Consider the following 24409-nt stretch of genomic DNA (forward strand, 5'->3'; position numbering starts at 1 on the left):
GGGGCGGGGTGGGGGGCTCAGTCAGCTAAGTGTGTGACTCTTGCTTTCAGCTCAGGACATGATCTCACAGTTCGTGAGTGCGAGCCCTGCGTCAGGGCTCTGTGCTCTCTCCCTCGCTCGCTCTCAAAAATAAATGAACATTTTAAAAACATAAAGTGCTGTCTTTCCAGGTTCCTCCACCGCGAACGCACCATTCTGTCCTCTGCAACAGCGAGTCCCTTGTGGCGAGACGCTCTGAGACCACGTCCCTAACTTGTTCCTCCTCCTACCTTCACCCACACATTTAGCATCCATTGAAGATTCTTTGCCTCAAAGAATCTACCACAGTTTTGCCAAATGGTGAGGATGAAAAGCTTTTTGAAAACTAAAAATAACCTCAGAGACTTTTGTGCAGGACTTGGAAACTAAAGCCGCAGGGCCAAGTTCAGCCCGCTGCCTGTTCTAGTAAATAAAGGTTTCTGGAACATACCAGGCCCACTCACGTGTGCACCGTCTGTGCTGATTTCACGCTGCAGTGACTCAGCCGAGTGGAGGCAACGGTCGCCGTATGTCTCGCAAAGGCTAGACTATTATTGGGCCCTTTGTGGAAAAGGGTTTGCCAACCCTTGTTTTTAGGAAAATACTGTGTTTGTGAGACAGATACAGAAGGTTTGACAACTAGAAAAATGATTCTTATAAAAACCTGAGCAGATCATCAAAATAAAAAAGAAAATTCAACGGAAACATTAAAAAGCCAAATTGAGACAATATTACAGAAGCAGAACACAAGAGTAAGACAGAAGGTTGGAAAGACGAGAGGATCCAAAAAGGATGATGACTAATAAAAGTTACAGAAAAAGATGAGAGAGAAAATAACAAAATTTTTTAATCCAGAATTAAAGTACAAAAATTCTTAAAATGACCCATAATGAATGAAAAAGATTTACTCCAAGGCACATTCTCTTGAAATTTTAAAATACCAAGAAAGAAAAGTGAATTCTAAAAACTTCCAGAGACGGAAGAAAAAAGGGTCACACACGAAGGAAGGACAATCAAAATGGCATCATCTCTAACAATAACAGCGTTAAGATAAAAAGCCACGAAAAAAATATCTTCACATTCTAAGAGAAAATATTTGTTATCCTACCATTTGTACCCCATTAAACTATCCAGTAGACGTTTTCAGGAATTTGTAGATTTAAAATGTGTCTCCCGTGTCTCTTTTCTTAGCTGCATGAGAATGTGCACCACTGAAAAAGGGGCAGAAATCAAGAAAGAGGAAGGTAAGACTCCATAAAACAAGATTCTCACAGGAAACTTCCCAGGACGAGAGCCATCTAGCAAGGCTAGAAAGAAGTTTAAAACAAATAGAGGCAGAACTCTGAAAATGAAACAGCCTGGGCAAAAAAACAGAATTCATAGATTATTTGGTACGATTGATTTAGAGAAAAGAAAAACCACTGAAAAAAACTGACCAACATAGTAAAGACCGAACAGAACTTTTAAGAAAATTTTCGGTTCACTAAAACCATGTAAGAAAAATGGGAGGGCAGTTATTCTTCCAAGAAAAATACAAAGTTGTAAAAGAAAGAAGCGTGGAACTCTATGTGACTCTGCAGAGAATGGTAACACAGCCATAATCAACAAACCATAACAACTGTTATAAACCTGCTGTATTTGGTATGATGCAAGAGGGGACGTGGCTGGAGTAAAAGGGCTCTATTTTATCTACCTTAGGTCAATAGGTGTCTACAACAGACAAATCCAGAAACCGCCAGAGAAGAATATTATTTAGAAAAAGGTAGACAAATCTCAGAAGAAACGGCTTTAAAAATTTGCTGAACATTATCTCAGACCCATGAAAGGGCAGGTGGGGTCAGGGAGGAGTCTTCCAGCAACATCTGGGGACCCGTGGCACACACACGTTGTTCTGATGAGACACCCACAGTCGCCCTGTGAACGTCCCTCCTCCACCTCGCTTCTCCTTGCCCAGCACTGCCCAAAGTTAGCTCAGAGTGAAGGGCGCCCAGGCTCATCCAGTCAGAATTCATCCCTGCCTCCTTCGTGCTCCCATAGCTGCTGCTATGTTTCCTATAATAATTTCTGTTGATTCAACAAATAGTATTATGAGCCTGGCATCCTGTTAGGTGTTAGAGATAAGAGTTGCAAACCAGACAGCACAGTCCTGCTCACGAGACGAGCAGCCTGGCGGGAAGACAGACACTGCGCACACATTTGATTCAACATGGCCAAGAGTTATAACGAGATGCTCCAGCCTAGGAGTTCCCCGCAGCACTGCCATCCCAGAAGTACCCGGCTTCCCATCCCATCCCAATACTGTTCCACTGTGGGTAAAGGCAACAGTGCCCTTCCTCTGGCTCCACCTCGCTTCCTGTGTTTCCAGGACACCCGGACCCTCTACCATTTAACCCAGTGAGTTCCAGGAGTCACCACACACCGTTCTGTGCTCGTTTTCCAGTTCCATCCTGCGGGTGACACGTGACTTCTGCCACCTGCCTCTCGTGACATCTGGTCCTCCGCACTGTCCAAGCCACTGCCCCTCCACCAACCCCCCAACGCTCACCCAGGCGAGGCAAGTGCTCCACACCCTGCTGGTGGTGCCACGAAATGACACCATCCCTCGCTCTCAGCTCTGACACAGATTTCAGGTTTCTCCCTTCCCAGGGCCCCTGAGGTCGGGACGGCAGGGACGGAGTCAGGACGGGAGTCTTTTGTACTGTCGCATTTCTTTGCCCAAGAACCTGATATCTGCCCCGGATCTTTTATTGCACACGCACACACGCACGTACTTCAAAAGAGCGGATCAGATTGCTCAGGAGGAGAAAAACAGAAAACAGACAGGAGGGGGAGCTCCCCCCAGCAAGACTAACAAAGCATTCCAAAAGTCACTGCTGGGAGGAACCTTAAGTGGGTGATAAAAACATGATCAAAAATAATCTATACAATCTTAAACTAATTTAGAGCCAAATCCCTAAAAAAGCTACATATGCTTAAATACATGTTACCTCTATTTAAAGCCCAAGTACCTGTCAGTTCTCTGAAGACATCTCTGCATAGGATGTGCTCACTACTAACTTAGCGCCTCCACTAACATGGGGGGGGGGGGGGGGGGGGCGTTACCGCGTTTGTATCACACTTTGCTCTTAAGCAACAACAGTTTGTCCTGATGATTTCAGATACATCTTCCCCTATGCAGTAGGTATTTTACTTTGTTTCATCAAATATTAACGTGGTTGCTGAATGCCAGGAACACAGCACTTTCTAAGTTTAATGAGGTTCATATTTATATACATTTTCTTATTTGAGGTTCTACCCAATAAGGGAAATAAAAACCTATCTATACAACACAAACACGCACACACAGTGATCACACATGCACATATACACATGCACACAGAGTGATCACACACACATATATACACAGGGCGATCACACATGTATACACACACGCAGTGATCACACAGGCACACACATACACACACGCACTGTGATCACACACACATATACACATGCACAGAGTGATCAAACATACACATACACACATGCAGTGATCACACACGTGCATACACAGTAATCACACATATGCACGGTGATCACACATGCACATACACACACACAGAGTGATCACACACATATATACACAGGGCAATCACACATGTATACACACACGCAGTGATCACACACGCACACACATACACACACGCACAGTGATCACACACTTACACATATACACATGCACAGTGATCAAACATACACATACACACGTGCAGTGATCACACACGTGCATACACAGTAATCACACATATGCACAGTGATCACACATGCACATACACACACACACAGAGTGATCACACACACATATACATGCACAGTGATCACACAGATCTACACATACAGTGATCACACAATCATATGCGTCAGAAGAATTCCTTGCTTTTTAAGTTGTATGGCAGAAGAGAAGCAGATATCTTGTTTCTTATTTTGTATGAATTTTCATTGGGACGTTTTTCAATTTTAACTTGGTCCTCTACACATTAGCTTGAAAATGACCCAGGAATCACAACTTCTAATGTGAAAGAAAAAGGCACAAACAGACTACTACTTTATTTTAACTCCCAACACCAAGAACAGAACGATTAGTCCAAGATAAACGAACAGCGACACTGATCCGCCACCGCTGCCAGCACTCAGTATGCCGTCCCAAACCAGTGGTTTATTTTCGCTACCCTCAGGTACAGGACCAGGCTGACGATGAAGTACTCTTCTGTCTCTTTGATCCACACCAGCTCCACGTGCACTTTGCCTTCCGAGTCCACATAGTCAACACAGGAAGTCTGTCCCAAGAAGCTGGGACCGTCAGAGGGCCCCAAAGCCCTCATGCAAACCGGAGAACTGAAACACCAAAACGGTTTCCCATATTCATCCAAAAGAGTTATGTCCATTATAGAACAACTCTACAAAATAAACACAAACATTCATAAGTGTAAGGGAAAAACGGCCAATTAGACCTGCTTTCCGGGTCTGATCGATATGTGCCTGCAGGGACAAACGAAGCCATGTCGTGAAGGACGGAGTGGGAAGGGAGGGAGATGAGAAAAGAGAACAGAACGGCAGGCGGAGGCAGAGTGCACACCGAGAGCGTGAAGGATGAGCAGCGGGTGGGGTGAGGGGCACCAGGGGACGGGGTCACGAGGGCGGCGGGCCAGCTCGCCCTCATCACCTCCACCACGCGTGTCCGATGCACAACAGAGCGATAAATGGGGGTGGGAGCGGTGACGCAGCACGGGGATGTTGGTGGTCCTTACACGCCCCCCCTGCTACTCCTTCCCTCATCTGGCACCAGTTCACTCCCTGCAGGCAGCCGGGTCACACGGGGGAAGTTCGAGATGGACAGACAGCCTCCGCCGGTCCTCCCCTTCCCAGACTCAGCGGATGAGACCCAGACCCCGCTTCACAGACACAGAGGCCCCCTCCTCCTCTCCTCTGCACTTGACTCCCCATCCAGTCCCAGGAAGCGGCTCCTTTCCCATTTGGTTCCTTCTCCATAACAAATCACTTCTCTCCTGGGGAGGGGGAGAGGAGGGGGGAAGTGTTTTATAACCTCCCTCAAATCCTCCTCTACCTACCTTCTGCCTTTCTCCTCAAGAGAACTGTTTCCAATTACCCTTTCCCAAATCTGTCTCTCTCAACATGAACTTCTAGAATGTACACATCCAAGCAGTAGGCAGAACCCACCTTCCCTGCAGGGCAAGTCCGTTCTCCCCACCTGTACCCCCTTTGCCGAAGAACTCTGCAGCGTCAGAGACTGAGGTCAGACGTGGGGTGTCGGGTTCTCCCAAGGTGCCCGACCCCCTCAATCACCCAGGCCGCTGCAGCACGGTCAGCAAACTGGCCAGCCAACGCATCTTGTGGGGGGCAGGGAGGGGGACACAGCCATCACCACACATGAGCCTGTGACGCACCCATCAACCACGGTTATACTCAAATCTCTGGCTTGAATTAAAATGGATTTAGAAGTGAGGTTCAGATAAACATTAAAAACGCCAAGGCAATGAAAGGCTAAAGTAAAGGAACAGACAGAAGAAAAGCCTTAGCAAAGGACACCCCATTAGCCGGCACGTCTGAGAGGAACAGAGAGAAGGCAGAGCGGGACAGGTTTCGTTCCGAGCGTCACTGAATCAGACCGAAGACTGAAGCAGGGCTCCCACCCTGGCTGTCAGAACGGCCTGTAAACCAGTATGGCGGCCAGGTACCGAGCAGCTGTCGTGTGGGGACTCAGGACTGACATCAGCCACTGCAGGCGTCTCTAAAATGTATTTGAGATCATAATCTGACTCTAATAAAGAAAAAGAGGGGCGCCTGGGTGGCTCAGTGGGTTGAGCGTCTGACTCTTGATTTCAGCTCAGGTCACGATCCCAGGGTTCATGGGATCAAGCCCCACATGGGGCTGTCAGCCGGAGCCTGTGGGGATTCTCTTTCTCCCTCTCTCTCTCTCTGCCTCTCCCATGCTCATGCTCTCTTTCTCTCTCAAAATAAATAAATATACATAGAGAGAGAGAGAGACAAAGAAAGAGACAGAGTGTGAACGGGGAGGGGCGGAGAGAGAGGGAGACACAGTATCCGAAGCAGGTTCCAGGCTCGGAGCTGTCAGCACAGAGCCCAACGCGGGGCTCAAACTCACCACCGTGAGACCATGACCTGAGCCGAAGTCAGAAGCTTAACCCACTGAGCCACCAGGCACACCTGATTAACTGCTTTGAATGCTTGGTCTCAGTCATCATCAGTAATTGTTCTAACTTGTACGGCAGAAAAAAGCCATGTTACTGGAGACAGATCCCACTGGCTCACCTGGAATATGAGAATGCTATTCATCCCACAAGATAAAGATGGCGAACAGGGAGAAGCAGGGGCGGCCATGGGCACAAGATCACAGAAGAGAACAAAACTAAGTTACAAGGGCTCTCACGCTCCTCCACCTCCTCCTCCTCCTGCCAACTCCCTCCATCCCTGCCAACCCCCAACCACTAAATAAACTCTCCCGTCCATGTGGCTAACTTCTGATGAGACACCAATTAATGTCACTGTTCAAGGAAGGGTATTCACGGAAGTATCTGTATCCTGACTTTTAACGTGGTGTATGAGCATTTAAGATGTTGAATAAATGCTACTTGCCTGGTCCGACCGGGAGCACCACTCTTTTTCCATAAGACAGACAGACAGAGGGGCTGCAGGGGGGCAAGGGTGCAAGAATGTGCTGCAAGCTTGCCCCCCTCCCCACACTCAACGAAAAACAGAAGGCACTCAACAGGCACCTGTTGAATGCATCGACTGTCGGTGCCCAAGAGAAAGTGCACATATCTTCAGACATTAGAACAGTCAAACTAGGACTTTAAAAGCAGGATCATAGATATACATCAACAGACTTCTTTTATCATACAGAAACCAGGTTACATTAAGAAAATTAAACAACAAATTACCTTTATACAGCCATCAAAAATATCAGTTCTCCAAGAGAGGCCAACTTTTCCAATAAGAGGTAGGTGTTCTGTGTTATTTTTAAAACTTATAACAACAATCTTCACATATCCATCTTCAATGTACCCTGCAAAGATTTAAGAGTTTTACAATTACGACATGCCCATGCAGGACAAGTCAGGACTCTTCAGGCAGGCTGCTTCATAAAGAAGGCCTCATGGGGCTGAGGCCCAGGTTCGGGCATGTGGCCTGAGGCCAGTGATGATCAGACATGATCTGAAAGGTGAGTCAGGGAGACACCTGGGGTGCACCTGGATGTCCACCTGTCACCAAGAGGGAGATTGCTAAGGAGGCAGGGGTCCTTCTGATTTGATTACACCCACGGTGCTAAAAACGGTAAAGGAGAACTGTGCAGCTTAGGATAGAAGCCAAAGTGGTCCAGAAAGGACACTGAACGGGGGGGGTCAAGGAGGGCAATGGGCCGGACTGAGGAGTTTTGAGAGCCGGGGCCCACAGACGAGATTCAGAGCCGCGCGCACACGCTTCCTGGTGGGTGAGCATCGTTGCACACACAGCAGCCGGAGGGCAGACACCCGGCCCCCTGTGACCAGCGAGGCGCTAAGAGCAGCCTGGTCACGGTCAAGAGCCCCGCACGACCCCGCTGCCATGTCCCACTCTCCCAGGCCCTGTGCTCTGTGCTCGGGACTCCCGGTACCACCGGGTGTCCCGTGACAAGCAGCTTGGCACGTCACTGCCCGCACCCGGAAAGTGACTGCCGAACGTGCCGCTCCTTCGCAGGCCACAAGCTTTCTGAGAGACACCTGCACGGGGTAAGAGGTGAGTCCTGGGGCAGAGCAGACGGAAGAACAGAGGGGAGCGGACGCTCTTTGGCCCAAGGTGGGTGACTGCGGGGGACAGAAGGAAGCCCACGGAAGCTGTCTGCGGAGCCCAAGCGCTGCCCTAGACATCCTGGACCATGTGGTCACCGAGCGGAGCTTGAGCGCTGCTTCGCCAGCGGCCCCCTGGGCGACACATCCCCTCGGAGCAGAGCTCCCAGTCCTGCAGCAGGGCGCCGGGAGCCCTTCTGCAGCAAGGACAGAGGCAGCCCACAGCCCCCCCAGTCCCCTCCTCCACTGAGCGACTAGCAAGAACCGTGCGGTGTCCCCCCCCCCCCCACCTTCTCCCCAGGTGCAGGAGTGCATGCCACAGGACACCGACCCTTCCCAGGCAACGCTCTGCTGTCACCTCGGCAGGGCTCCATGCAAGCGGGGGGAGAGCTGCGAGAAGCGGGGCCTCAGAGGAGACGCAGTAATGACATTCGGAATGGACCAGATGCGGCTCTGCTCTGCTCTATTACTGCACAGCCATGTGCAAAATCGAGAGAGACCTCCGACCGGCTGGCATGTGTCCTGCAGCCAGACGATGCCATACAGAAAACCGCGAGTTCATTTTCCATGTGGCTTGTCCTCAGGACACTGCAGAAAATGGACCCCGAAGAACAGCAGCCCGTAACAGCTCAGTGGCAATTGTCTAAGCTAATAAACATGAAATCTCTGTGGAAGCAAGGGCTGCTGGTATTTTATTACCAAATATTCTCCCACTTTAGAACAACTTTAACATTTGCCGTATCTTGAAAGGTCAGGGCTCTTTCTACACACTCTGTAAGTGCCTGTATCTATAGGAGAAAAAGGTGAGGCCCTCCCCACAGTTAAACAATCCGCACACAGAACGTATGTGAAAACGTGTATCTATAAAATAGGTAATATTTTTGAGTACTTAGTGTACATCAAGCGTTATGTTAAGCGCTTTATGCACGGTAGCTCAAGACATCTTAAGATACTACTATGAATGAGGCATTGTATGTTCTGAATTCACAGGTGAGAGAACTACACACAGGTTAACAGTACCTCGCGCAAGGTCATGCCAGTCATAAATGCAGAAACATGATTCAAACGCTGTTATGTGTCTAGAGTCTTTCTTATAACAGATTAACACATATACAAAAGGGGGAAACATAGTCACCTATTTGCTTAAACACTAGCTGAGAATTTACAATATAGATTTAAATTCTCATGAAATCTTGCTTTCGTGTTACTGCCAGTAGAGAAAAACCTATAAATTAGCAGACGACATATGCTGGGGAATCACTTATGGCTCCTCCTCCAAATTTGTGGTAATCCCTCCAGCTGGGAGTCCAGTGCTCACCTATCTCCTCCCCTCCCCAACCTTCCTATAACAAGGCCATAAGTGGCCAGAGTTCCTTCTCTGTGAGATAATGTACCCTTAGCGAGTTCCTGTGTTGCTTAAATCATTCAGAATAAATTCTGTTGTTGGAAATTCCAACTTTAACCTACCAAAACATAAGACCATCCCCAAAATGCAGACAAATTAAATTCGAGGCTCACTGCCCTTGGCTTCCAGTGACATTCAGTTACAGGCATGGCTTTTAGAGTCATAAAGGCCTCATTCCAAACCCTGCCCAGCCATTTACTAGCTGTGTAACCATGGTCAAGCTCTAAGCTGAGTAAAATAAGAACACACAGAGAAGGGACTTTATAAGGCTTTGTGAACACTAATGTAACTAATAATATATATTAACATCAAAGGGTAGATTATTACATATCCCAGGCTAAATGTGCTAAGCACCTTAGATGCACTATATCAACAATAATACTCTATCTAAAGAGTCAAGCCTACAGCAGAGGAGACAAAAGATGTGTACCATGTACGTGGATTGCAAGACTCAATAATTATTGAGACATCCATTTACCCAAATGATCTACAGATTCAATGCAATCCTAATCATAAACCCAGGAGACATTTTAGTTAATAATTTATAAATATTAAACATAGAAAAATAAATAATAAAAATTAACAAGCTGCTTCTAAAATTCACATGGAAATACTAAGGACCTAAAATAGCCACACGATCTTAAGAAGAAAAAAAAAGTTGACTTCTAGACTTACTATAGATGTACAGCAATGAAGACACACAAGAACAGAACAGATGGGTCCAAAAACAGACCAATACTCTTACTGGAAGTTGACCTCTGACAAAGACATCGAGATAATTTAATGAGAAAATCTTTTCACAAATGGTGCAAATACCTTCTTATCAATATGGAAAAACAGAATGAACCTCATCCCTTACCTTATACTTTACACAAAAATTAATTAGGGTTGGATAACAGACCTAAATATAAAAGTTAAAACCATAATACAACTTGAAGAAAGAAAGCATACCTCTATAACCTGGGGTAGAAAAAGTTTTTAAGACCAAAAAAAAAAAAAAAACAAAACAAAACAAAAAAAATTTTAAAAACCTGATAAATTAGATTTCATCCAAATGTGAAACTTCTGGTCATTAAAGCATATCATTAAGAGTCAAGAACATACAATGGGGAAAGGATGGTCTCTTCAATGAATGGAGTTGGGAAAACTGGATAGCCACATGCAAAAAAAATAAAAATAAAACTGGATCCCTTATCTTACACCATATACAAAATTAACTCAAAATGCATTCAGACTTGAATGTAAGAAACCATACCAGAAACCATAAAACTCCTAGAAAAAAATAATAATAAGCTCCTTGACATAGGTCTTGGTGATACATTTTGGGATCTGACTCCAAAAGCAAAGGCAACAAAAGCAAAAATAAACAAATGGGACTCCATCGAACTAAAAAGCTTCCGCACAGCATAGGAAACCATCAACAAAGTGAAAAGACAACCTACCGAATGGAAGAAAATATCTGCAAATAATATGGGCAACAAGGGGTTAACATGCAAAATACATAAAGAACTCATAAAACTCAATGTCAAAAGAAAATCCAATTTAAAAATGGGCAGAGAATCTGGGTAGACATTTTCCCAAAGAAGACATCCAGATGTCCAACAGACACATGGAAAGATGCTCGACATCACTCATCACCAGAGAATCAAATCAAAACCACTATGAGGTATCTCCTCACACCTGTCAGAATGGCAATTATTAAAAAAAAAAAAAAACAAAAAACAAAAAACAGGAAATAACAAGTACTGGTGAGGATGTGGAGAAAGGAGAACCCTCGTGCACTGTTGGTGGTAATTACCTACATTAATTCATCCTCTCCACCATGGAAAACAGTATAGATGTTCCTCAAAATTGTTTTTAAAAAATTACTATGTAATCTAGAAATTCCACTTCTGGATATTTGTCCAAAGGAAATATAATCACTAGCTCAAAAAACAAATCTTAGCATTGCATTATTCACTAAGGCATGATTTATAACAGCCTAGGCATGAAAACAACCTAAGTGTCCATCAACAGACGAATGGATAAAAATATGTAATACACACACACACACACACACACACACACACGAAATGGAATATTCGGCCATAAAAAAGAAGGAAATCCTTTATTTGCAATGACATGGACGGACCCAAAGAACATTATGCTAAGTGACACAAGCCAGACACAGAAAGACAAATATGTGGATTTCACTTACATGTGTAATCCGAAAAACAAAAGAAATAAATACAGAGAACAGAATGATTGCTGCCAGAGGGGAGGAGTGGATGAAATGAGTGAAGCAGGTGAAGAGACACAAACTTAATGGTTATAAAATAAGTGAGTACAGCACGGGGACTATAGTCAAATATTGGTAGAGCATACTTGAAAGTTGCCAGAAGAGTAAATCCTACAATTTTCTATATGGTGACAGATGGTAACTAGACTTATGATAGTGATCATTTCAGACTGTGTGAATATCCAATCATTATACTGTACACCAGAAAGTCATGTAATATGTCAATTATACCTTAATGAACAAAATTTTTAAGATACCTTGAAGACAATGAGTAAGCCAGCCACAGACTGTGAAAAGATACTTGCAGAATATTTATCCGCCAAGGGACTGGCATTCAGAAAACACAAAAAAGTCATGTAATTCACAAATAAAGAGTTAACTGTTTTTAAAAAGGCAAAAGGATTCACACACACTTCAAAAAGATATGAAAATGGCCAAGAGGCACACGAAAAGGTGCTCACCACTACTGGCCATCAGGGAGACGCAAATCAAAGCCACGAAGTCCTGATCCTACTCCCACAGGCTGGAATGACTAAAATTTAAAAGACTAATAACATCAAATGTTGGTGGGATATGGAACAACCATATAACCATACTGTATGCTGCTGGGGGGGGAGGGGGTATAAAATGGTACAAACACTGTAAAAAATATTTGGTAATTTCTCATACATAAAATTTTCTTATACATAGAAAAATGTCTGGCAATTTTTAATACATAAACTCTCCCTGGAGAGGAGGAGCCAAGATGGCAGAACAACAAGGAAATTTTCTGTGTGTCTCGCGTCCATGAAATAGAGCCAGACCAACACTAAACATCCTACACACCTAGAAAACCGACTGGAGGACTAACACAACAATCTGCACAACCTGAACCACAGAATTCAGCAGGTACGCGGTGCAGAGAAGTGAACTTGGGGAGCGAGAAGGCGCAGGAAGGGAGGTGCTTTTGCAAGCGGAGAGAGGAGAGAGATGGGAGGGGGAGGGGAGAATACGGGCAAAGCACCCCTCCCCAAAAGCAGCTGGAGAGAAAGTGGAAAATTGGAAACAGCTGCAGGGACTAAACTAAAAAGGGAGAAAGAAGAAAGGAGAGGGTTTCAATTCCGTTAAGACTGCAAACAAGGGGAGCGCAAAGGCTGCAACTCCGCAGCTCCCTACCTGGCGGTGCTCTGGTGGGAAGGGCGAATCCCCAGGAACAGAGTGGGGTCCGGGAGGTTTTCGGGCCACACGGGGAAAAGCGGTTCCACTGCTGGAAGGACATTTGGTAGAGACTGTCGAAGCCACCTGGACCCGGCAGACCCCAGAAGATGGCCACGTTCTCTGGCGCTGGAACAAGGTCGTGGAGGGTGAAGCCTGGTGCCAGGCGTGTGTTGTGATTTTCCACAATCCCTGAAACGCTGCTGCTACACCGTCTCATGAACTTTTTTCTGGGGCGGGCTGGCACCTGACCGCAGTCTCGGGGCACCGGCAGCAGCAGGGTCCAGCGGGCGTTCCTGGGTGCAGCCGACATTCGGCCATTGCTCATTCGGCCACTGCTCGGAGAGACCCTCCCGCAGAGGGGCGGAACGGGTCAAAGCCACGGTCCTTGGGAAGCAAGGGGCCGGGGAAAACAGCCGCACCTGAGACAAACCTCAGGAGAGAGGTACTGCCTGGGGCCTGGTCACGGAGAGTGGAAAAGCGGGGAGTGGATGAGAGCTGAAGACGGAGGACCGGTGCACGACGGCTGATCCAGAGGACGGACTGGGTGCCTGGCCGGCGCCATTTTTCACCGCTCCCACGCATGCGCACGCCCGGGCACCTAGGAGCGCGGCAAGAATCCACCCCAGGAGGCTGGCAGCGCCATCTAGGGGAGAGCGGAGCCGTTACACCGAGCCCCGCCCAACTGGGCCAACTTCGCTCTTCAAGAACACAAACCTCACCGCCGCCTTAATCTACGGACTATAAAGAGCTACATGGACTGACCTCTAGGGGAAAAGGAAGCAATTTCAGTCCTACTTCAATCTGTTAGTAGGTTCATCTATTCAATTTTCTTACTTTCCTTTTTTTTCTCTTTTACACTTCTTTTTCTTGAATACAGAAAAAAAAAATTCATTTTTATTTTCAATTTTTATTAAAGATATTTTCTTTAATTATTACTATATTTTTTACTTTTGTGTAAATTTTCTCAAATTCTATTTTACTTCCGCCATTTTATTTTAGTCTACTTCCATGTATTCACCTTTTCAAATTTTCAAACGATCTCCTTTTTTCTTTTTCTTTTTTTCTCTTTTTCATTTTTCTTTTTCTTGAATGCAGAAAGAGAAAAACTTCATTTTTACCTTCAATTTCTATTAAAAATATTTTTCATTAACTTTTTTACTATATTTTTTGCTTTCGTGTGAATTTTCCCAAATTCTATTTTACTTTCATCATTTTATTTTAGTCTACTATAGTGTATTCACTTCTTCAAATTTTCAAATGATTTCCTTCTTTCCTTTTTTGTTCTTTTTTCTCTTTTTCATTTCTTTTCTATTTCTTGAACATAGAAAAGATTCATTTTTATTTTTAATTTTTAATAAAAATATTTTTCTTTAAATTTTTTCTACTATATTTCTGCGTATATTTTTTCAAATTCTATTTTACCTCCATCATCTCATTTTAGTCTACTTCAGTGTATTCATTTTTTCAAATTCTCAACTTCCCTTTTTTTTCTTCTCCCCCCCTTTTTCTCTAATCTGTCAAACCACTTTCAACACCCAGACCAAAACACACCTAGGATCTAGCATAATTTATTCAATTTGTGTGTGTGCGTGTGTGTGTGTGTGTTTAATTTTTTAATTCTAATATTTTTTTAATTTTAATTTTTTTTATTTTAATTTTTCTACCTCATTAATTCCTTTTCTCCCTTCAAAATGACAAAACGAAGGAATTCAACCCAAAAGAAAGAGCACGAAGAAACGACAGCCAGGGATTTAACCAACAGGATATAAGCAAGATGTCTGAACCAGAATTTAGAGTCACGATAATAAGAATACTAGCTGGAGTCAAAAATAGATTAGAATCCCTTTCTGCAGAGATAAAAGAAGCAAAAAATAGCCAGAATGAAATTAAAAATGCTATAAATGAGCTGCAATCATGGATGGATGCCGCAGTGGCAAGGATGGAGGAGGCAGAACAGAGAATCAGCGATGTAGAGGACAAACTTATAGAGAATGATGAAGCAGAAAAAAAGAGGGAGATTAAGGCAAAGAGCACAATTTAAGAATTAGAGAAATCAGTGACTCATTAAAAGGGAATAACATCAGAATCATAGGGGTCCCAGAAGAGGAAGAGAGAGAAATAGGGATAGAAGGGTTAGGTGAGCAAATCATAGTGGAAAACTTTCCTAACCTGGGGAAAGACACAGACATCAAAATCCAGGAAGCACACAGGACCCCCATTAGATTCTACAAAAACCAACCATCAACAAGGCATATCATAGTCAAATTCACAAAATACTCAGGCAAGGAGAGAATCATGAAAGCATCAAGGGAAAAAAAGTCCTTAACCTACAAGGGAAGACAGATCAGGTTAGCAGCAGACCTATCCAAAGAAATGTGGCAGACCAGAAAGGAGTGGCAGGATATATTCAGTGTGCTGAATCAGAAAAATATGCAGCCAAGAATTCTTTATCCAGCAAGGCTGTCATTCAAAATAGAAGGAGAGAGAAAAAGTTTCCCAGGCAAACAAAAATTAAAGGAGTTTGTGACCACTAAACCAGCCCCGCAAGAAATTTTAAGGGGGACTCTCTGAGGGGAGAAAAGATGAAAACATAAATTAATTAATTAATAATAAATAAATAAAGCAACAAAGATTAGAAAGGACCAGAGAACACCACCAGAAACTCCAACTCTACAAGCATCATAACGGCAATGAATTCCTATCTTTCAGGACTCACTCTAAACATCAATGGACTCAATGCTCCAATCAAAAGACATAGGGTAACAGAATGGATAAGAAAACAAGATCCATCTACACGGTGTTTACGAGACCCACTTTAGACCTAAAGACACCTTCAGATTGAAAGTAAGGGGATGGAGAACCATCTATCATGCTAATGGTCAACAAAAGAGCCAAAATAGCCATACTTATACCAGACAATCTAGACTTTAAAATAAAGACTGTCTCAAGAGATGAAGAGGGATGCTATATCATAATTAAAGGGTCTATCCACCAAGAAGACCTAACAATTGTAAACATTTATACGCCAAATGTGAGAGCACCCAAATATATAAATCAATTAATCACAAACAAAGAAACTCATCGATAGTAATACCATAATAGTAGGAGACTTCAACACCCCACTCACAGCAATGGACAGATCATTTACTCAAAATATCAACAAGGAAACAATGGCTTTGAATGACACACTGGACCAGATGGACTTAACAGATATATTCAGAATATTTCATCCTAAAGCAGCAGAATATACATTCTTCTCCAGTGCACATGGAACATTCTCCAGAATAGACCATATATTGGGAAACAAAATCAGCCCTAAGTAAGTACACAAAGATTGAGATCATACCATGCATATTTTCTGACCATGCTATGAAACTCGAAATCAACCACAAGAAAAAATTTGGAAAGGTAACAAATACTTGGAGACTGAAGAACATCCTACTAAAGAATGGATGGGCTAACCAAGATGTTAAAGAGGAAATTAAAAAGTATATGGAAGTCAATGAAAATGACACCACAACCCAAGACCTCTGGGATGCAGCAAAGGTGGTCATAAGAGGAGTGTATATAGCAATCCAGGCCTTCCTAAAGAAGGAAGAAAGATCTCAGATACAAAACCTAACCTTACGGCTTAAGGAGCTGGAAAAAGAACAGCAAATACAACCCAAAGCCAGCAGAAGACAGGAAATAATAAAGATTAGAGTAGAAATTAATGCTATTGAAACCAAAAAAAAAAAAAAAAAAACCAGAACAGATCAATGAAACCAGAAGCTGGTTCTTTGAAAGAATTAACAAAATTGATAAACCACTAGCCAGTCTGATCAAAAGGAAAGGACCCAAATAAATAAAATCAAGAATGTAAGAGGAGAGGTGACAACCAACACAACAGAAATAAAAACAATAAAAGAATATTATGAGCAATTATATGCAAATAAAATGGGCAATCTGGAAGAAATGGACAAATTCCTAGAAACATATACACTACCAAAACTGAAACAGGAAGAAATAGAAAATTTGAACAGACACAAAACCAGTAAGGAAATCGAATTAGTAATCAAAAGTCTCCCAAAAAACCAGAGTCCAGGGCCAGATGGCTTTCCAGGGGAATTCTACCAAACATTTAAGGAAGAGTTAACACCTATTCTCTTGAAGGTGTTCCAAAAAGTAGAAATGGAAGGAAAACTTCCAAACTCTTTCTATGAAGCCAGCATTACCTTGGTTCCAAAACCAGACAGAGACCCCACTAAAAAGGAGAACTATAGACCAATTTCCCTGATGAACACTGATGCAAAAATCCTCAACAAGATATTAGCCAAATGGCTCCAACAATACATTAAAAAAATTATTCACCACAACCAGGTGGGATTTATACCTGGGATGCAGGGCTGGTTCAATACCCACAAACCAATCAATGTGATTCATCACATCAATAAAGAAAGGACAAGAACCATATGATCCTCTCAATAGATGCAGAGAAAGCATTTCACAAAATAAAGCATCCTTTCTTGATAAAAACCCTCAAGAAAGTAGGGATAGAAGGAGCATACCTCAAGATCATAAAAGCCATATATGAATGACCCAACACTAATATCATCCTCAATGGGGAAAAACTGAGAGCTTTCCCCCTAAGGTCAGGAACAATACAGGGATGTCCACTCTCCTCACTGTTATTCAACATAGTATTGGAAGTCTTAGCCTCTGCAATCAGACAACACAAAGAAATAAAAGGCATCCAAATCGGCCAGGAGGAGGTCAAACTTTCACTCTTCGCAGATGACATGATACTCTATATAGAAAACCCAAAAGATTCCACCAAAAAACTACTGGAATTGATTCATGAATTCAGCAAAGTTGCAAGATATAAAATCAATGCACAGAAATCGGTTGCATTCCTACACACCAACAATGTAGCGACAGAAAGAGAAATCAAGGAATCAATCCCATTTACAGTTGCACAAAAAACCATAAAATACCTAGGAATAAATCTAACCAAAGAGGTGAAAAATCTATATGCTGAAAATTATAGAAAGCTTATGAAAGAAACTGAAGAAGACACAAAAAAAAAAAAAAATGGAAAAAGATTCCATGCTCCTGGATAGGAAGAACAAATATTGTTAAAATGTCAATACTACCCAAAGCAATCTATATATTCAATGCAATCCCTATCAAAATAACACCAGCATTCTTCACAGACCTAGAACAAATAATCCTAAAATTTGTATGCAACCAGAAAAGACCCAAAATAGCCAAAGCAATCTTGAAAAAGAACACCATAGCAGCAGGCATCACAATCCTGGACTTCAAGCTATACTACAAAGCTGTAACCATCAAGACAGTATGGTACTGGCACAAAAACAGACACTCAGATCAAGGGAACAGAATAGAGAACCCAGAAACGGACCCACAAATGTATGGCCAACTAATCTTTGACAAAGCAGGAAAGAATATCCAATGGAATAAAGACATTCTCTTCAGTAAGTGGTGCTGGGAAAACTGGTCAGCGACATGCAGAAGAATGAACCTGGACCACCTTCCCTACACCATACACAAAAATAAACTCAAAATGGATGAAAGACCTAAATGTAAGACAGGAAGCCATCAAAATCCTCGAGGAGAAAGCAGGCAAAAACCTCTTTGATCTTGGCCGCAGCAACTTTACTCAACACATCTCTGGAGGCAAGGAAAACAAAAGCAGAAATGAACTACTGGGACCTCATCGAAATAAAAAGCTTCTTCACAGTGAAGGAAACAATCAGCAAAACTAAAAGGCTACCAACAGAATGGGAGAAGATATTTGCGAATGACATATCAGATAAAGAGTTAGTATCCAAAATCTATAAAGAACTTATCAAACTCAACACCCAAAAAACAAATAATCCAGTGAAGAAATGGGCAAAAGACATGAATAGACACTTCTCCAAAGAAGACATCCAGATGGCCAACTGACACATGAAAAAATGCTCAACGTCATCATCATCATCATCATCATTATCATCAGGGAAATACAAATCAAAACCAAATGAGATACCACCTGACACCTGTCAGAATGGCTCACATTAACAACTCAGGCAACGAGAGATGTTGGCAAGGATGCAGAGAGAATCTCTTTTGCATTGCTGGTGGGAATGCAAGCTGGTGCAGCCACTCTGGAAAACAGTATGGAGGTTCCTCAAAAAACTAAAAATAGAACTACCCTGATACCCAGCAATTGCACTACTAGCCATTTATCCAAGAGATACAGGTGTGTTGTTTCGAAGGGACACATGTACCCCCATGTTTATAGCAGCACTATCAACAATAGCCAAAGTATAGAAAGAGCCCAAATGTCCACCAATGGATGAATGGATAAAGAAGATGTGGTATATATATACAATGGAGTATTACTCAGCAATCAAAAAAGAATGAAATCTTGCCATTTGCAACTACATGGATGGAACTGGAGGGTATTATGCTAAGTGAAATTAGTCAGAGAAAGACAAAAATCATATGACTTCACTCATATGAGGACTTTAAGAGACAAAACAGATGAACATAAGGGAAGGGAAACAAAAATAATATAAAAACAGGGAGGAGGACAAAGCAGAAGAGACTCATAAATATGGAGAACAAACAGAGGGTTACTGGAGGGGTTGTGAGAGGGGAGATGGGCTAAATGGGGAAGGGGCACTAAGGAATCTACTCCTGAAATCATTGTTGCACTATATGCTAACTAACTTGGATGTAAATTTTAAAAAATAAAAAATCATATTAAAAAAATACATAAACCCTCCCTAAGACCCAACAATTCTAGTCCTAGGTATTTTGCTACGAGAAATAATAACTAATTTACATCCACAAAAAAGAAAAAAAAAAAAAGACTTTCACAAGAATTCTGTAACAGCTTTATTCAAAACAGCCCAAACATGGAACAACCCAAACCTGTCCATCAACAGGAAAACAGGTAATGAAGTGTGGCATGTTCACTCAATGGAATACTACTCATCAATAAATAAGAATGACTATCTATATTTGCAATAGTATATGAAAGTCAAAGACATTTTGCTGAAATAAGGAATCTGGACACAAAAGAGTAGATCCTGTATGATCACACTGATATAAAGTCCTAGAACAAGGAAAACTACTAATCTATGGTGAGAAAAATCAGAAAAGTATATGTGGGAGTTCCTGTAGTATTCTTGTAATTTTTTCTAGCTTGGAAATTACATCAAAATAAAAGGTTACCAAAAAACCACACTCAACAAAGGTCAACAATCAGCAGCTGTATCAACCTTCCTCTGCTTATTGCAACTAGCTATGTTTTGCCTGCCCAACCGGTAACTCTGGGGATGCCAACCAAATCTGTGTCCTCAGATCTTCTTCCTTTGAGGGATTTAGTCCCTCAAAACTTCACCATTCACCTCTATGGGTTATAGCACCTTTCAGCCTACACTAATCTCTTCCTTTTCTAACCCTGCTGCACATATACCTGAAGATTTAATTATAGTGGATTGTTTCTGCATGTTAGATGTTTCCTAAAATAACCTGCAGTCTTTGGGAATAAAGGTCATGTCTCCTATGGCATGATTAATGGCACTACTAATAACATTTCTCATTTTTCAGCTATGATTAGAATTCATTTTTTGGCCCATAAATAGAACACAGAAAAGGCAGGGAGAGTAAAGAATGTTGGGAAGAGAGACTGACTGACCAATTGGTCTGACTGCATGGTCTTCCTATGGCAAACAGGAAGAAGAGGTAAGGGGGTTAAATTGGATTAAAACTGCCTACAGTTAGAACAGCAACACAGGCTCGCTAAACACATAACTGGACGAGCGGAAATCGAGTAAGACAGGCCCTAGAGCGCCATCTGAGAGGCCGACATGGTAACATGAATAAATGGACCAGACATCTGGACATTGGGGAGCAACTCTCGGGGCACGGAGATAAATCTCGGGTAAAGAGGAAGGAAGACCCTACAATCTCAAAAACATTCGCCACCGAGTAGTAACAATGGAAAGCTGCACAGACACCAACGCTACAAAGGAATAATTAATAACGACAAAAAAAAATGTTATTAGACTCTATCAAATAGAATAGGCACTATGCTCTTGGGGTGAGAGAATCTTTAGTATTTCCCCCTTTTCCTTGTTAGGTATGGAATACAAATCTCATGGCAAACACCCCGCTTCTCTCTTTTCTCGGCTGTTTCCAGATACCTCTGTTTTCCAAACCCCTGATGCACGTGAAATTAAACTAATTTCACGTAGCTGAATGCAGACATAGATCAGTGGACTATGAAAGGAGAGGTCTCCGAACGTGCTGAGGATCAGAAGTTTCCCCTCCATTTCACTGGCTGTAGTGGCCGCACGAGTGACAGGAAGAAGAGCTGTGCTGGAAGGTGACAGAGGAGGAAAACTTTCAAATCTGTAGGACCATTTCCCTCCCGAGTCCAGAGTTGGTGAGTGTGATGAGTTTAGTAAAAGCTCCTAAGTCTTTTGAGCCACAGAGTCTCTATTTCTTTCACGCCAGCAAGAACCCTCACAGTCTACATTTGCTGCGAGTATTGTCCCTGGTACTGGTGACAAGAAACTTGATTAAAAACAGGATAAAGTGTGCACTCAGACTCTTTAGAAGCTCCCTGCTCATTAATTCAATAACGTTTGAAAATAGCTTTTCCCATCGACGTGCATAAAGATTCAGACTGCTGTTTTCACAAGACCTGGTTCTACTTTCCATACCATTGGACCAATTTTCTATCAGTCCAGTTGATCTGAAAATACACTATTTTTTCTAGGGTAGTCCTTCCACACATTATTTAAGGGGAAGGTACATGGATATTTGTTTTGGGCTCTCCGGAAACTGTTCTGCTTCTCTCACTAAGCATGTTCTAATATTCCTCTGAGACGCGCTCCCAGCTCAGTCCCAGTACCTCCGACGGTAGCAGCCAGACCCAGATATGGAGCATCCCATTCACCTGGCACCTGGCTGAGTCAGGGGCGAGTTCAGAACCCGACCAGAGTCAAGAAGATGCGATGAGACTCTTAGGGAGGAGTGCTCAGGAGGAGAACCTCAGACTTGGACGTGAGCTCTCGAGCTAGCCAGAGCTGCCTGGAAAGGAGGAAGCAGAATTCAGAATGTAGGGAAGCAAGAAGATGGAGAATGGACAGACCAAGATGGACAGACAAGCTGTCTAGACACATCCTATCCCCCTGACAGGCAATAAGCCCTTGCATCAAATTGTCTGAAATAAAACATCCCCTTGGGTTTTTCAACAACGTGAATCCTTTCCGCTAAGCCAGTTTTAGGTTAGGTTTTCCATAGCTTGAAACCAAAATTTGCTTTATTTGTACAGAAGTGTTTTGGTTCTTTTAAAATAATTTTTGAGTCAGAAAATATGAATATATTAATGAGTGAAAAAGAAGAAGATGATGGGAAAACAGATTTGAGATAATGCTAAGAGACAAAAGGCTAAACACAGGGCCCAGAGCAGGTAAGAGCAGATATATTTAGGAAGAGAAATTGGGATGTACTTTTTGGAAAGAAGTGGGACATCTTTTTCTCTGAAACAGGAAAAAAAAAAACCCAAGAATACAAAGAGACCGTAATACAGTGACAATGTGACGGCAGAAGAGAGAGGAAGATCAGGAGGAAGCACAAAGGTGATGATTTTTCTTAGCACAGCAGGTAGTGAGCCAAGAACCAGGAACAGAGCAGGACGGTGACGGTGATCATACTTAAAGAGTCTTACATGAAATATAAAGGGGACTTATGAGCTCATTAGAAGATGTCTGAGTAGCAAAAAGGGGTAAGTCGAGTCTGAGAGCGCCAACGGACGTGCACTTGGGATTTTCCCCCAAGGAACCGGGGAGCCTTCAAGTCAGGAAAGCAACGTCAAGGTGAGAAGAAATACTCTAGCTATTGAGGCAGGGAGGCCACAGGGCAACAAGGAAAAGGTCCCCAAGTAGTCTGACTGCATCTGTAAAACCCAGGCCCCGAAAAATGACACCAGAAAGGGAACAGAGAGCCAGAAGAAATCAGGAGAAACCCCTAGAGGTCTGTAAAAAACCCAGGAATCATGGATGGTAACATGTTTGTGATCTGAGAAGTGACTCTAAGCTCAACATCCTGAAGATCTAAGTTTTACCAACGACTAAATTCATACCAGCGGAAAAACTACAAAACCCATTACTTACGTTTCTTATTAGACTTCCCTTCCTCAAATAGCTTGTTTTAAGTAAGAGATTCTACTTTTCACAATTGCCTTAATAAACATCTAGGGGAAAAAACACAATGTATTATCTAAACAATATCCTTGAAGATGAAAATATAAACAAAGACCTCATTACCTTCCCTTTAAATGATTTAAAAATTCAAATCGCCAGAGAGAAAGAACAAATCAAAATCGGAGGTCAAATCTCAAACAGAAGTCACAGTCCAGAACAGCAAGAAAAGATGAGAAGGGCCCTCCCTGGGCTCTGCTGTCACCATTGTGACATCTTTACATTTCCAAGGAAGAGCCCGGTGGCTTCATTTTGCACTGGGTCCCACAAACCATGTGGCCTGTCTCGCTTCCAGGTAGAGTGGCACCTACTCTTGATGAGCTCTGACATAACAGATATAAAGATCTGGGTTCTCCTCTTGTGTGAACAGTAATCTGTAATGCTGATTTTTCATAAGGGATCAACGGATGGACAAAATAGGAAAAATGTACTAACAACCAATGAGGAAGATGCTGTAAAGAATTATGTTCTAATTTTCATAGGTAATCGCCATCCAGACAGGACTGTACTATTTCTAATGTCTTCCAGTTATGATAAATGCTTAGAGAGAATAATCTGGCCTAGAAACATAGAAAGTAATTAGCATCAAGGAACACAGAGAACAAAACAACTCATTTATTTTTAGAATCACAACAATAAAAATGAGATTAACATGCTACATATGAAAAATATCTGAAACAAACTATTAAAACTTTAAAAGTAGAGCTCTTTTAAAGACAGGTTATCTGGGCTTTATCAGGTTCTGCTGCTGAAGAGCTGAAACCCACTCTTCTGGAAGAAAAAAAGAAGTTTCTGAAACCCATACCTTCTTTTTAACCCCTCAACATTTTCTACTGTGTCTTACAGAGTAAGGACTGAACATGTATTATTTAATCAGTATTTTAACGAAGACCATATTGAAGAAACTCTGTAGGAAAGAGCCTGAATCTAACAGATCATGGAAACATAACCTAAAAGAATTTACTAGGGCAACACAAAAAGGAAGCATCAGTGAGTGGAGAAACGTGCAGGGTCCACACAGAGAACACTCCTCCCAAGGGCAGTGACAGAGACTTAAGGAGAAAGAGAGTCTGAAACCCTAACTAGAAGAGATCGATGCCTTCCAAATTAACACACACATTTATTGAAAATCTCATCAAAATCCAAATGAGATATTTTAAAAATCTGGCCAAGTGATTATTAAATACACCTAATAGAATAAATGGATTAAAGTAATGAAGAAAACCTAGATAAAAAATCATCAGTAAGAAATTTTGTATTGGGGGGGAGGGACACACACTTTCATAACAAACTACACAAGAGGGGCCCCTGGCTGGCTCCATCTGAAGAGCATGCGACTCTTCACCTCGGGGTCCTGAGTTTGAGCCCCATGTTGGAGGTAGAGATTACTCAGATAAATAAAAAAACT

The 24409-nt window shown here is 42.6% G+C and overlaps 1 protein-coding gene across 4 annotated transcripts in view; it reads right to left on the bottom strand.

Moving 5' to 3' along the window:
* Positions 1 to 4072: 4072 nt before the first annotated feature.
* The window catches only part of FBXO15 (F-box protein 15), a 51664-nt gene continuing 31327 nt past the window's right edge, over positions 4073 to 24409 (bottom strand). For 3 of the 4 annotated variants that reach the window (XM_060614092.3, XM_060614094.3, XM_060614091.3), the window contains 2 exons: positions 6978 to 7102; positions 4073 to 4454 (listed from right to left, as the gene is read on the bottom strand). In XM_060614092.3, coding sequence (XP_060470075.1) covers positions 4188 to 4454; positions 6978 to 7102 — 392 coding nt within the window. In that variant the 3' untranslated portion in view covers positions 4073 to 4187. The remainder of the gene's footprint in view (positions 4455 to 6977; positions 7103 to 24409) is intronic. The other variant, XM_060614095.3, reaches the window with a different exon arrangement.

This window comes from Panthera onca, chromosome D3 (assembly GCF_046562875.1).
Source record: "Panthera onca isolate mPanOnc1 chromosome D3, mPanOnc1 haplotype 2, whole genome shotgun sequence".
In the NCBI taxonomy this organism is placed as follows: domain Eukaryota; kingdom Metazoa; phylum Chordata; class Mammalia; order Carnivora; family Felidae; genus Panthera; species Panthera onca.